A 16,382-nucleotide genomic window follows, 5' to 3' on the forward strand; every position below is an offset into this window, starting at 1 on the left:
TGGAGTAGCATAGAGTTAGAAGAGGTTGAGCTAGCCTTCTTCAGAATCAAGAACTGTAGAACATGAAATGAAGGATTATACAGAAATCTGCATTTCTTTCTTAACTTTCTTATTTTTTGACTGCTACTGAGTGCTAAATTGACATTTTCATGGTATGATCTGTTAAGACTCCAAAATATCACTCTTGAGCAACAACATTTGCCATTTTGTGTGAAATTTGGATTTATTCTCCATATATACACAATTTAACCTCTCTTTACATCAATTTTATCTGCCATTTTATTTATTATTTACCTCATACAATTCTTTATTGTTGACTGCCATCTTTACTACGCAAACACCCAGGAGAGTGCTCATAGAAAAGCTGTGACAGTGGTGAAAGGCATTCCTTTACCATTCAAGACAACTTGTACCTATGCAAGGGAGACTGCTGCCTAGGACATGAGGCTGACAGAAGCAGCAGAAATCACTGGTCTGCACTTCACTGTGGCTGTATTTATTTTAATGTAGAATGCCCAACCAAAACAGAAAGCAGTTTTCAAATGCCTCATGCCTCTCCAAGCCAGGCATCATGTCATATTGAGACTTGGGGAAAACCTAGCTTAGCCACCCTGTCTCTTGATTTTTAGCCTACACCACGAATAAGCCTGGAACTGATCCTAATTAAAGGACTGCAGTCATGCCTAATATGTCCCTTCATGAGAAAACTTGAACTATTAAAGGGATCAAAGAGAATAAGCACAAGTAACTCAATCACTCAAAGTGTAGAACAGAAAGTAACAGATGACTTTCCAAGATAACCAGCAAATATGTAACAATATCCACATGCCAAAAGTTAAAGCTTGGCACGGAACAGAACAAAGAGCCCTTTCCATCCACTGCTATGAGAGTAACCTATCACTAGAATGTTTTATTAAGAACTGAAGTGAATTTACTATTACAGTGATTCTGATTTTATTTTGAATTGGAGCATAACTTTTAGAAAAAGAGCCAAGCTGGAAGGCAAGCAAGTCCTACAGTCTGTGTTGTGCAGGAAATCAGACTAGATAATCGCAGTACCATCTCTCTAGTCCATGATGTTATTTTATAATGTGTCTTTGTGCAAATCCTTTTTGGTGCATATTTGCATGGCATAGCAGAAAAATATCAGTCAGCTTTTGGGATACTTTTAAGAAATGTTATCTCTTGGAATTCAGCACAATGTGTGTTATGTTCCATGTATTTAATTTAATTTGTTCCTAGCAGGAACATAGAGCAGAAGCCAGAATAGCAGTGGAATTACAAGTACGTATCTAGCATCAAAAGGAGACACTCAGGAATTTAACGAAAGACAACTAGGAGTAAGATATTACTTTATACAATACTAAGCTTTATTTACTTTTAGAATTCCTACTCTTTCTAGTTCACTCTTTGTTCCCTGTTCTCTTTGGGTTTCCTATACCTCTATCTCAAGTTTCCCCAACTGCTTTCTGATCCCTTATCCCAACCATTTATACAACGATATTTAACATTCTACTAAAAATTAAACTTTTCTACTGCTAAAGCAGAAACAGGTTTTTGAAAGGTAAAACTTTACTTTTAATTACCTGTATAATTACCTTCTTGCTTCTGCTCATCAGACAACACTTGTCCTTTTCAGTAGAAGCAAAAGAAACAAATCAAAAAGCAAGGAGAAAAGCCTACTGTGCTGGTAAATCTCTTGACAAGTCTTTTTAAGACTAACAAACTCGATGCTATATACTTCTGGCTTTGCCACACAATTAACACAGGACACACGATTTTGTGGTTTACAGATATGGTGGTCAGGTCTGCAAATACCAAAAGGACCTCTTGGGAATCTGCTGACAAAACTCACTAAAGCTGTAGATCCCCTCTGGACCTCTATTTCACTACCTACCTTCCAGACTACCCTTTCCCACACTGCTCTGAGGGCCATGTCCTCTCCTCCGCCCATCCATGACCATCCCTGTAGGGTTCACAGAATCACAGAATGGCTAAGGTTGGAAGAGACCTCTGGGGGTCATCCAGAGTTAAGAAACCTTCCTCTTTTTTCTGACTACTGCCTCATTCCATTAGATATCAGCTGCTCATCCCATTCCGCTTTTTCCCAGAAACCGACTTTAGCTCGTGGTAGCACACATGGTTTGAACACAAAACTGAAGTGCTGAAATGCCTCAGATTGGTGTGCCAACCCAAGTGTTTATGTGAAATTTTGCCAGGTTTGCTGCCATCTAGTACATGTGGCAAAAGGCCTGCAATATGTTCAAAGTGTTTTTGCTGCAATGATGTGGACAAGTACTGTGAGTGCTTAACAATTAGTATCAGCACTCTTCCATTAATAATGCCATTAATGCCTTATGTTACTGCACTCCTCTCTCAGGAGAGTTTTGGCAATGCACACAGATTTTAGGCATCCTTTTGAAAGTGTTGGCCATTAGACATTAGTTCATACAATCAATTTGCTATACTGTATTCTCAATTTGTTACACTGAATAATCCATACTATTAATTATATAGTCTTTTCAGTTTTGACACTTACATATAGATTTCTGTTTTAAGAGAGTACTTGTCAATTCCCAAGACTTTTCATAAGATGTTTCAGCCAAAATTTTCAGAAAATATTGCAAATTACAAAACTTCTTTAAAGTATATGAAATGTCAGACTTGTCTAGAAAGCTAAGATTAATTTTTGCTAATGACCAAGAGATAAGAGTAAAAAAGAAGAAATACCAGCAGCCTAAACACATACAAAAACACAGCAGGAAGAAGAAAGATACATACCGGCCATAAAGCATGCAACCACTCTATGTTTTTTATTGTATTGCCTACTATGCAGTCTCAGCTTCAAACAGAGACTCCTGGGTAAATTAATACTGACCTCCTCTAGAATAGCGTAACTACCTATTTAGATGAACATACATTCTACAATAGGGAACAAATTCTAGAGACGGATTCAGAGCGACAGACCTGTAAATTTAAGCCGCTAAATAACAAAGCGGAAAAAGAATAATTCTAATTCCCAAATAAGAATTAATTTTCTTCAGAATTTCTAGCATAAAACTTTGTTTCATCAAACCTGTTTAAAGGAGTATATAAAAGAGAAGAAATCTGACCTGAGTCAGTTCCTTAAAGACCATTATTAGTTGCATATTACTTCAGCTTTTTACATCCTCATCCTTTTCCCCTTTAATGTGAATTGCATATAGTCAATTTGTTCAGTTGCTATGTTGAAATTTGTTATACACTCTTGCCTAATGGCAAATTAGCCAACTTTTCACCTCAGTTTTTAGGTAGCAATCTATAAATACCTCAAAAACATGAGTTATACTCTAGTGTCACACTAATTTAGTTAGTGAGTAAATATGTGTATAAAATATACTACTATTTTCTTATAAGAAACAGGACATTTTGCTGTTCAGGAAGATTTCAAAAAATTAATTCAAGATTTCTCCTCTGTATCTTGCACTCAAATACGATGTATTCTACACTACTGCAGATTTTCAATAAAGGTGACAAGAATCAAGTGACAGAAAAAAAGCTCTTCAGTTTAAAAGGTACAAATGTTTGTCCAAAGATTCCCTTTCCTGTGATGAGCTGCTTATCTGTGCACCCCCGCCATTTTTTCCCCCCACTGTTACCACACACACTCCTCAGAAAAGCTAAACTTGCACTGAGTGCTGCCTTTGCAATCTGATGAAGAAGAGTGAACAAGTTTTGCACACAAAAATCCATCTGGCCTTGGTTTACTGTATTCTTGTTTCTCTATGGATGAGTAAATAAATACTAGTCTCAATGTCAAAGCCACTAAAATCCCTATTTTACAAAAGCAAACAGGACCTTTGTAGACCCTACTTGACAGTTACTGAGCACAAAACCTATTCAGAGTTGTCCAGCTCTTGCAAATAGATAACAGTGTCAACCCTGCTAGACGAGGGGAGCCTCCTTGCTGTGCTGGCAGTGTGGCCTCCAGGCAGCAGCAGGCATTTCTCCATGCCTCTAAATTAATCTACCAGTCAAACATGGAGATGTGGAAATGGCTTGCAAGAAAAAACAACTGACAGCATGCAAAGAGACATCCAGTAACAGAGTAGCATATTCTGCCCCCTCAAAATGCTCTGCATCCATCCAAGAAAGAGGGTCAGATATACAGGCTTGATGACCGCATCAATATAACAGTCCTTAGAACCACTTCATACAGTGTAAGAACATATGTTAAATTCATGAAAATAACAATATGCATCATGTTTCAATATGTGTAAGGAAAAAATAAAAAAGAGTAAAAACATCGCACCACTGTATTTGCTAGGAAATAGACTAACACCAAAAAAACTTTTTCATTATGGCAAATTCATTCCAAGGAATAATTTTGTCGGCAGATCATAAATCCACAAAATGTGTTACAGGCTTTAGCACTAAGGAAAGAGCAGGCCTAGAGGAGTTTTTTAGCTGCTTCTCTTTCTGAAGTGGCTTTTTCATTTTTAACATGACAGCAGATGCTGATTTAAGTGATTTTGGCTAAGTTACTACTAATTGGTCTTTTCATCTGCCATTAATTTATTTGTCTTCTTGCTCATTAAGAGATTTAATTGAAGCAACATAGAAATTTGCCAATTTTCCTTTAGAAAAATATCCATTAAAGTTTCCATTAAAAAAAACTCTCATATTTTCCACTGCAAGGAGTTAGACCCATATTACAGTAAATACTTCTATAAAACAGAATGTCTTTCTTCTAAGAATTAGGAGTTTTCAACTGTATGCACTCACTCATTTCTTCATAAAAAGAGTATGCGAGGAAGACTGCACAAGAAAACTTCACAAGCTGGAAAAAGTTGTCAGCAAAAACAGTCACACAGCCTTTCACACACAGAACATGTCTTTTACACAGCTGGTTGTGCACAGATATCAAAAGCCTCCAGCTGCAACACACATTTTCAAGTATCTTCCTCTCAGGACTGATTCAACCTCTGGCTCATGCCAAATCTGAAAACACAGACTTTTGTGTTGTTTTAACCATTATTTCCTTAGTGCTTTTGACAAATCAAACATTTAAAAATGACAATTTATTGTTGCTTTCTGATTGAGAGTAATTTTTTCCTCATTCTGCTGACCAAGGGCTCTGAGAGATGAACTCTTCTGGCTAATTTTGTTGTGACAACTACAGATGTGAACTTGCCAGATTGATCTCGGGTGGTGGAGCCAAAGGCATATGTGTCCATCCCGATTCTGATGTGCATTAAGTTCTGACAGAGAAGCCAGGTGAGAAAACGCATTCAGCCACAGCAGCCTTCGCACAGTGGCTTTCTTTCAGCCTCTGTAGCAAAGTTTTGCCACTTTTTATGTCTCTAACTCACAGCACAGAGAATAATTGAACTCTGCTACATCTTCCGCACCATTAGCAGACTTGTTTACCAAGCTTTCCCTGGTTTCCGTTGCCAATAAATAATGCTTTTGCAGCCACAAAGGCGGCAATGGAATTATTCAGTTGTTACAGAGGAAGGAGTATGGGGAACAGAAAGGATATTTGGTCTGCAGAACATTAAAGTCTGCTCTGAAAAGCCAAAAAATCTTAACCACTTGTATGTATACTAGTATTTTCCTTTATATGCAATCATTCACTTCAAAGTACAAAACTATGTCTGAAGTCTTCACTTACAAGCTCTACATCATTAATTATCTCTTCTCATCACCATTGTCCATTCTCTTCATTATCAGTTCACTTCTCATCTATATGTATTACCTATATTTATGCCAGTAAGATTTATAGCATTGGAAAGTAAGAGGCACAATGAATTCGCTGCTGGCTGAAGGCCTTCTGCCCTGTCATTCATAATGCACTAAAATCAAGCCTGGTTACTTACATGCTGTGTGCTTGCGTACTTTTGTGTGTTATGTTAAATGTTGCATAAAAATAGTAACTATAAAGGTAAAACATTTTTGATGAAAGGCCATGTCAGGAGAAAAAACCTCAACGAATTCCAGAAGATACAGATAACATTTTCTGGGAAAAACCTAATAAAGTATCAACACTGAGAAGTACCTTATTTTGATAGATCAACTAGTGTACCTCTAAATGTGTTCCTTCTAAATATGTTCCTTCTAAAGAAGGAATTATGCACCTACCTCAAAGATCAGCAGACCTAAGAAATTGAAAATTACCATTATCACAAATGTAACTCAATTTAGAGACTCAAATAAGTTGGTTAGGCACAAACTTTCTTAAAAATCCAATATATACACTCATTCTTTCTTCCATCCTTCACTTCCCTCCCACAAACCTTAAATGTATCTGCTTTGTAAGACACACTTTCTTCTACTTTCTGCTCTTCTGCTTCTGATATCACCCCAGTTAGTTTTTTACATTTTTTTTTCCTAGAACATTCATAAGGCAGTTATCATTAGTTGAAAGAATTGGAAAGGTTAGCTCTGTTTCTGGTAAGTTAAACCATCTCCACTAGTGCAAAAGACCAAAACCAAAATGAAAATACATAGAACTTAAACATAAGATTTTATTGGCAGGAAGGAAAAAAAACCCCAAAAGAACTCAAAAACACAAAACAAAGCAAAAAAAAAAATAATCCACCTTGAACTAAATAACAAAAATGCAACACAAAACTTGGAATAAATTTGTGAATAAATTAGAGGGAAGCTGTTATATTTCTGGTAGCTCTGAAACTTTAAAAGGTAAAGAAATACCTGAAGATTTCTAACCAACAGCCAATTATTTTGAAGAACAAATGAAGACAGCAATTTCACTAGAAAACATGGAAGTAGGTACCTTGCATGCAAAGAAAAAAAAAAGCAAAACTGTGTCAATATTGCTTTTGCATCTAGGCCTGCCTAGAAAATACCCAAGAAGGAAGTCCACCAGCAGCCCATGATTCTGAATTTACCAAAGAAGAGAAAGAAACAGAAAACAACTCTAAACCCATCCAGTCACATGTATTTCAATTCAATGGAGTGATGCAAACAATAAAGCCAACAACCTCTCTGGTACTGGCAGGGCTAAGCAAATGAAACAGATCCCAGTATTCACCCTCATCAACAAGATGGCACAGTAGAGAAACTCAGAAGTTTTTAAAGCAAAAGGAAATGGTCCATATGTTTACAGGGCTGTACAGCACTCCCATAGGTCTCTTAATAATTAGTAACAAGCATTAATGTTTGTAAGCAGACACTTTCACTGTGACATAACAGAATAAGAACTCCACCATTCAAGGCAGTAGTGTTACTGAAAACTGTCCCATTAGGGGTCTGGCAATTTTTAAATACAGTAAAGCATTCTGATGAATATGACTGTAAAAAAACAAAACAAAACCAACACAAAACAAGCAAACAGAAACTCACCACACAACCTCAATAAATCCCACATATTCTAATGTCAACAAATATGCACACAGTCTCAACTGAGCACATGCACATCCCACATGTGGCAGGGAAATTTGTCACCTAAGAAATGGAAAATTTCCTTCCTGACTTCCACATGGAGAGCAGTTAATTCAGTACTAACATTTTATATTTGCTCATGTAAAGTGGCACACAACTTTAATCCCCCGAAGTGGATACTTAATCTCCTTGCTCTAGAATAAGGCCATATTCTCACTCAAAAAATAACTTACAAAAAATAAAAAAACAGGAAAAATCTATGCCTTTCCAGGAATGAAGCAGAAGGTCTGATGCTGTGTGCCCATGTTTAAGCATATGATGCTACATGCTTACGCATGGTCAGCTAAATCACATTTTGTGACTGAGTGAACACCAGTTCCTTCCACAGGTACTTTCTTCTCTGTTGATTCTTTGCTTTTACTTCAATTGGGTTACTTAGAGAAGCTTTCTCCTTCCTCCGGTTTTAACTCTCTAGCAACACTAAACTTTCTGAAGCCAAAAATTTCAGCTTTTTCGACTTTGAACTCTTTGTGGAATTCAACTGAAATCAGACCGAAGATCCAAAGACAGATACAATTACTTTGGTCACATAAGGCTCATTTCCTGGGAAAATCAAATTGAAACCTCTGTTTAGGAGTGCCTAGACCCAGACTTTGTGCATTGGCCCATAATTAAACATGCTTGTTACGAAGAAGGATGCAATATGTTTTGGAATGTTTGGAATTACTGTCTCTATAAAATTAACTGCTAAAAATACATCTAGACTGTTGATAAATTCTAGCCCTTTATCACCTGCATTAATGCTAGCATAATGAAAATCAGTTACCAAAGTTAAATTTGATTGTAATAAAACAGTACTCTTAAAATAAAGCACCTGCTATGAGCAATGGTTTCTCTGCTAAGCTTTAAAAAAATTAATAGATGTAAGAACTGTGTTGTGTCATTTTCCACATCTTCAAATGGAAACATGCAATGAAATCAACCAATAATTACTCTTTGCTGTGTTTTCCATTTGTCCCAGCTACATGGCTTCCTTCAGGAATTCCCAAATTTCATCTTACTGTACTTTTTTTTTTTTTTGTATTCCCTTTTTCTAATATAAGTTAATTATCTGTCCCGTAGAATTCATTTGTCATTGTAGTGCCCCTTTTGTTCATAAAAATATTAGTTTTGTAGACACACATTCATGCCAGTGCAACTTTGTAAAACAAAAGGACACTAGATTACTACTTACTGAAAGCAAGAAATGTTTTGGAGATGCAATATGATGACCTCTTTCTAAAATGCATTTCCACAGAGTATTCTGTTTTTCTCCTTAGGAAAAAAGTAACTGTTCATAGTGCTACGAGATCTGTTGTTAATTGCAAACATATGCACTGTCATCTTACCAAGGTATTTTAAAAAACAAACCAACCCACAACAACATGACTGAATTCCTATTCTATGATCCTTACCCTGAACAGCTATATAAAAAGGTCTTCCCAGTGGACTAAGTGCATGGTTGGTTTTTTTGGTTTGGTGTTTTTTTTTTTTTTTTAAAAAAAAAAAAAAAAGGCAAATAAGTTGAAATTTCTAATGTTGCCTTAAGTGGAGAAGGGAAAGAGAGTGATTTTCCTGCGATATAGGATATATGCTAGTTTGGAAGATGATGGAAGAGTTTCGGTGAACTAATATTTTAAAATATCTGTTGCGTCTCCAGATAAGCTTAAAAAACTTGTTTCTTTTGTGTATTTGTAATACAGGAAAAAATAACATAATCCAGTAAAATACGACTGACTGGCACAGTCAAGCAACCAAGAAATATTTTTAAATCTGCTTTTTAAATTGACGTATACTCACAGGTGGAATGCTGTATTTTCCCTTCTTCCAACATTACCTGATTTCTTCCTTCTCCTGTTTCAAGTTCTATTTTCCTACACTTTGACTTAAGTTGATTAAAAAAAATTCTGGACAGCAAAAAAGAGCTTTCAGTACTTCTCAGCTATCAGCTGATTTTTTATTTCTCTGTGCCTCACAGTCATTCCTTCTTTCATTTACATATCTTAATATTCACATCAACTCAATCACAATTTCTCAAAGAAGCCAGAAGACAAGCTGTCATTAACTTTCATCTTGTGTTTTGGCAGTCTCTATTATCATATGGAAGGAAGTGTTTGTAAAAGTAGTTGATTCAAGCCCTCACACAAAAAGACTATCCTCAGAGGCTGTAAATCTTTTTGTAATGTATCCGGCTACTTGACCAACACTCAATTTACCAATTTTCACCCTACAACACTGAAAAAAGTGAAATATAGATAATAAATATTACTTCCTCCATGCCACCTCCACCCTCCAACTAGTTCACCTGTAGCAGCAAATTTTATAGAGTGGTCGTAACAGGAAAAAAAGGAGAAGAGAAAAAAAAAAAAGGCAAACAATCTCTTCCAAAACTGTGGGGTTTAGATAGCACCATAATAATTCCTTTAATTATTAGGTTCCTAAACATCTGCAGGATTTATGCTTAAAATATACCCAAAACATGCTATGATACCTTCCAACTTCAAACTGAGGATGAGACAAAGTATCTCAAAGAACAAACCATCTGAAATTAGGATAAAAATTGCCTGTTCAGTTAAGGTTACAGGTCAAGCATGACTATGTAGATAAGTACTTCATCCAAGCAACTTCAAGCCAGTATAAAACAAAGACCCCTTCACATCTCAATGCAGCATCTACAGAAAATCAGATCATTTACTTAAATACTTGCAGCTGCCAACAGCAATAAGAAATCTCTTTAAACACCTTCTATAAAACTTGCTTTTATTTGCAAATACTAAGAGGATGAAGAGGCCTTTTTGGACATTCTGTCCATATATCAGTTTCAGATTTTCACACACACCACACAGGGAAGAGACACTTGGTGCAGAACAATCTGTCCCTTGCTACAAAAAACATTAAATGAAGATATACAGCAGCAGAGAATTCCAGGGCTCACAGAGGAAAAAACCTGACCTGGTCAAAGCATAAACTGGATACAAGAAAAACAAACAAACAAACAAAAACTAATAAAAAGGCCAGGGGGAAACAAATTTTTCAGAGAAAGAAGGCATGCCATGGAGAAGATGGACATACCAAAATGTGGGGGAGCACATGGGACAATTTCTGTACGGTCACTGGACATAGGACATACCTTTGCAATAGAGCTACAACAGCAGAATCACAACTCCTCTGTTTACCACTGTTGTTTTCAACTGTTTTTCATTACAGGCTTAAGATCCTTTAATGAAATGCAATTACAAGATTTATAGTACTTTGCCTTAGGTTCATCACCTAAATTAAAGATTAAAATGCAGTTGTCTCTTGTAAAGAGACTGGATCAACACTTGGTTATTTTCATGTTGTTTCTCAAGAGTTTCTCCGTGTGTAAGCAAAAATTACTTTCCCTTCTAAATGCCACTGAAGCCAAGGTTGCCAAAATATGTTCTTATTGATTAGCACTTTGTTATCTTTAATAAAGAAGCAAAAGACCAAATTCTGGTACTCTCTAACAACCGTAAAATAGCATTATAATCTTCTGAATATGAAGACACTGGCAACACAGCTATTATCAAGAACACAATTTAGCCAGAAGAGTGTGTTTTAGGAATGTATTCAGCTCAGCTCTCGGAGCCCAGAATGAGAAAAACTTTGATTTTTATGAAGTCTTAACATTTTTTTCTTAATGGGGTGAGGAGAGGGAGATGTAGAGGACCCAGACTCAGCAAGAGGCAGTGAAAACATGTTTCTTCAAATAGATTCTGATTATCATAATTTTTCATCAAAATAGACACATCTGAATTAGGATGAAATATATTCGTAATCACATCTGAAGTTTCTGTAACTGACACCTTCTTAAGGATCTAAAGCTGTTTTACAAACAACAACTTATTATCCCTCAGAACATTTTTCTTATGTTGGAAAGAATTATGCTAACACCTCAGATCTTTGAAGCCCAAAATCTGTTTCTCCTGACATCATCTGTTTTTTTATGAGAAAAAAGAAAATAATTTTAATTTCCCAGTCCTTTATTTTAAACAACATTATCTATCCCTCTTCTCTATAACCCTAAGGAGAATAACACAAAGCAACCTAAATAGTAAAAAATATGAACATAATTTTGATTTTTGTATAGTTCATATGCAATCCTATTTTTTGAATGAGAAGCTATCAACTGTATTTTGTTCATCTAGTATTTCAGTTAATAAATTCATAAATTCTACCTTGATACTTCCTACAGTCTTCCCTATCCTAACACTAAAATTTAGCCAACTGCAAACCCCTCTTAATTTAAACAAATAACACTCAATAATTTGCTTACATATTCTTCATGAGCAACTGATGCAATACATGGATGCAAAGGATGCAACTCATTCAACTGAAGCACAGTATTTTTTTGGTATAGTTCTATAATCATAAGCACTGAAACAAAAAATGTAATTGTATAATGTACGTTGAAACTAAAAAATGGTTGGAGAAGACATTCTGCATTTTCAAGTTATTTAAGTACATAAAGGTTGCTACCAAATCCATAAAAGGGTTTTACGTGGTATGTTTCAAAGCACACCAATGTTAAGCAGATCTAATGTTTTCCTACAACAGACCCCAAAGCCCTTCTTCTGGAGCTCTATTGACAAACTAGGTTCTGTCTGCATATTCCTATCACGCACAGTCTAACTCTACAACTTAGATTAAAAAAACCCTTTTTTTTTTTTTTGGTGCTTATTACCAGGTTGCAACTTTGAAAATTCTCCCTTCCTAGCCAGCTCCCCCCCATCCCTGCTCACCCTGCCCCTCTTTCCACTAGGAACTCCCTGTTGTTCTGTAGAATCAGACGGTGGGGCACCAAACTCCCCACAAGACATAAGGATTTTTGAGGTTCTGCCTGTAGAAGGTTATGACTCAAATAATTTCATGGGCTGAAACTAGAATTTTCTTTGTACTGGCTTACCTCGTTCTCTTTGGATGTGTGCTGTATCATGAGAGTATCCATGGCTCTGATCATTGCTTGCATGGCAGTAAATACATTTTGGTAAACCAGTTTTGTGAAGCCTTTCCTGTCTTCTTCTGTGTAACCTGATCCATGAATAATCCTCATTTGTTTAATGAATGTACTCTTGCCACTTTCTCCTGTGGGAGAGGGAAAGAGGAGACAGACAAAAAGTACTGTACTTGCAAATCCTGGCAGTTGAGAATATTTGTAAATACACATACAAAGATGTGCACCTTATCTGAGCATGCACAAGTGTCACCATTAACTGCAGTATAATTTCTGAATTTTTCATTCTCCACAACCTATAATGTTTTAGTCAAAATATTGGCATTGATGGGTTTGGGAGGGTTTTTTAGTAAAATAATATACATATAAGTATCATCTCATAATACATCCTACAACAAATAATCTAAGCATCCTGTAGGTAGAAGTCAGATTACAAAACAAGCAAGGTACATGAGCACAAAAGAAAGAAATTACGTTTGTATAGGGATCAAATTCCTCAACATCGAAAACTTTGTATAAAGTTGCTGTTCCATTTACACCTTAACAATAATGCCCGCACTAATGCTGAACTTGGGAAAGAATTTTATCATTATCCAGCTACTCTGGGAATTATTGATTCTATTTTTAAAAATCCTAACAAACAGATACTATAAACTCATATATGCATTTACATCATTCATGTAATATTTTGCATGTATATACTACTTTAAGCCCATTTACAGGACATAACAATGTATTGCCTAACATTTTTCAGGACATAAGCCTTGTTTCTCTGTTCTTTTCTATTAGTCTTACAACAGAAAAACATCTTCACTGACTCATATCAAGGGTCCATTCAGGCAGTGTCCTGTCTCCAACCAAGTTTCTAAGCGGTGGCCAAGAGAAGAGTAAAAAGAGGGGCTAGAATACAACACTTTCTCCACAAAAACCTCCCCGTATCTTAAAAGGTAGGAGTTAGATTAGAAGCTCATTAGCTGAATGCTACCTATTTGGTAGCCCTACTGTATCTCTCAAGTACCCAGGCAGGTCTCTCCTTAAAGCCACGGAAAATTTTTGCATCCTCAACGCATTTTAGTATGGAGTTTTAGAGCTCTATCATCCATGGTACATCATTTGTTCTGAGCCTGGACCCACCAGCTTAATTTCTGTTTCTCTGTATTTCATTTCTGTATTCAACACCCCTACCTTCTCCACACACTCTTCATTTTATACAACTCCATCATACTGCACTGGGTTTACATGGCAAGGTTTTGGTTAGTGCTGGGGCTGCAGCAGTGGCTTCTCTGAGAAGATAGATGCCAGAAGCTTCCCTCATGTCACACAGAACCAGTTTCACCAGCTCCAAGAGGGACTCCGCCACCGGCCAAAGCTGAGCCCATGAGCAATGGTGGTAGCACATCAGTGATAACATATTTAAGAAAGGGTAAGAAAAGCTGTGCAACAGCTGTGTGAGAGGGGAGTAGGGAAATGTGAGAGAAACAGCCCTGCAGACACCAAGTTCAGTGAAGGAGGGGAGGAGGTGCTCCAGGCATCTCTGCTCTCTCCTTCGCAGCAGAGAATCCCTTGCACCTCAGGGAGAAGACCACGGTGGAGCAGGCTGTGCCCCTGCAGCCCACAGATGACCACAGTGGAGCAGATGCCCACCTGCAGCCTGTGGCGGACCCCACATCAAGAGCAGGTGGACGTGCCCTAAGGGAAGCTGCAGCCCATGCAGAGCCCATGCAGGATCAGGCCCCTGGTAGGAGCTGTGGCCTGTGGGGCACCCACGCTGGAGCAGTCTGCCCCTGAGGGACTGAACCCCATGGAAGGGACCCACGCTGGAGCAGTTTGTGAAGAGCTGCAGCCTGTGGGAAGGACCTATGTTGGCTAAATTTGTGAAGGACTACTCTGTGAGAGGGGCCCCGGACTGGAGTGGGGGAAGAGTGCAGTGAGGGAGGAGCATCAGAGATGAAGTGTTACAATCTGATGACGACCCCCCATTCCTCATGCCCCTCCGCTGCTCGGGGGGAGCATGTAGAAGAATCAGAAGTGAAGTTCAGCCTGGGAAGAAGGGAGAGGTGGGGGTAAGGTGTTTAAAGATTGGTTCTTATTTTTCACTGTCCTTCTGTTATTAATTGGCAAAGAATTAATTTAATTTCCCTAAGGTGAGTCCATTTTGCCTGTGATGGTAATGGGTAAGTGACCTCCCTGTCCTTACCTTGACCCATTAATTTTTTTAACATATTTTCTTCTCTGTCCTGTTGAGAAGGGGGAGTGATAGAGCAGCTTGGTGAGCACCTGGAGGTCAGCCAAGGTCATCCTACCATGCATATTCACCTTCAGCTGTACTTTTTCTACATTGAAGAGTCTTAACCAGGTCAATTCAGTTCTCACGTGGAAGATACTCCATAGCTTGATCATCCCTTTGATCCTTGATGAGGCTTTCTCAGTTCTGTTTACCTCTGAGATATACCTACAGAACCTAAACTTCAAATACTAAAGTGCTGCCAAAACTTAGATTTATGAAGTGTCATCATTGTTTCATCTGTACTGTAAGTAATTAAAAGAGAAAGAGAGTGCATGTGCAATATAGTTGTTCTCCATCTGCATTATGTTATACTGATCTACAATTAACTTTACCTGCCATTTTACTGCCTACTCTCACGATATCCTTCTGCAACTTTCAGTTATCCTTAAACTTGAATAACACTGAGCAGAAAAATTTCTCTTGTAATTGCTCAACCCCTTTCACACTATACCTTTCATTTTCTCTGTATTTCCTGTTATTCAGAATCAGTATGGTGTGACTGAACAAATCCATTCCTATCCCACAGAGCTGCTATATTGACAGGGTCACGGTCAGCATTTTCTTGCTCTCCCCAACTGAAGGAGGGTACAGGAGCAAAAAATACCTGTTACACTTCCTTCTTAGAACTGTAATTTTTTCAGAAGTTTAACAATTAACTCCATTCTGGATGGGCTACAGGATTTGCTTCACTTCTTCACCAAGAATTTACTGCTGGTAGAAGTATTTCCATTAACAAACTTTCAGTAATTTATACTCAGAACCACTAGGTGTCGAAATACATCAGCACAAAGGGGAAAGGGTTCATCTGAACGTTATATCTTCAGCTATAACAAAGCAGGAAAATCCTGTGGGTGCCCACCTCATCATACTCTGTATCTCAGTACCACAGCAGACCAGTCTCACTTTAATGAAAAATCATGCAACTGCAGGGTTCCAACCATTAACAGTAATATCAAGCAAAACTCGGGTAACCTAGGAAAGTATAATACGTTATGTATTACTCATATATCATAGCCATTTTTCCAAAACATTTATCACTGTCATTGACTCTTACTGTATAACCTTCTTTCATATTTTGTATCATCCATTGTGGGCTTCCTTTCAAAGCTGTAGCTGTCCCTTATTCAAGCCCAAGTTGTTCAACAGTCCTTCTCTAGGACATTGATAGCACATTTCTGGTCTCCAGGAAACAGGACTTACAGCACTCATCAGAAGCGTGAAGCAACTTTTTAATCAAACAATAAAAAATATTTAATATATTTGTCTGTAAAATGAAGAGTAATACAGCTGTTCTTTCAACAAATGTTTGGGATTTCTTTAATTCTGGCATTGTATTGGTTTACTTGAGAGATGGAACATGGAGATATGCTGGAATACATGTGAAACAAATTCCTGGAGGAATTTGTTTTGGTAAAATGCTAATGTTACATTATATATCACAGTCCTCAAAGACAGTCCTGGCAGTCAGCTTTAAGAAGTCAACATAAATACAATTCAAATACAATTCCGTTTAAAAACAAAGCAAAATGAAAAGAAAACCCACCACTAACTTTTTCACTTCCAGTAGAACCCTTATATTTGAGAGGAAAACACTCTGATTAACCCATCTTGAATTGCTGGACTAAATTTTTATATAACTCAGAATAAACAGTCCTATCACATTACAGCTGTACCCCCTACTAATGTTTGAGTTAAAGA

At 37.3% G+C, this 16,382-nt stretch overlaps 1 protein-coding gene across 1 annotated transcript in view; it reads right to left on the minus strand.

Annotated features, from left to right (window-relative positions):
* Window positions 1–16,382, minus strand: part of LOC104363342 (guanine nucleotide-binding protein subunit alpha-14) — a 77,297-nt gene that overhangs the window by 26,751 nt on the left and 34,164 nt on the right. Inside the window, 1 exon segment of the mRNA XM_042788007.1 lies at window positions 12,350–12,533. Within this exon segment, the coding sequence (XP_042643941.1) occupies window positions 12,350–12,533 (184 nt within the window).

Source organism: Tyto alba, unplaced genomic scaffold (assembly GCF_018691265.1).
Source record: "Tyto alba isolate M040663 unplaced genomic scaffold, T.alba_DEE_v4.0 Super-Scaffold_13, whole genome shotgun sequence".
In the NCBI taxonomy this organism is placed as follows: Eukaryota; Metazoa; Chordata; class Aves; order Strigiformes; family Tytonidae; genus Tyto; species Tyto alba.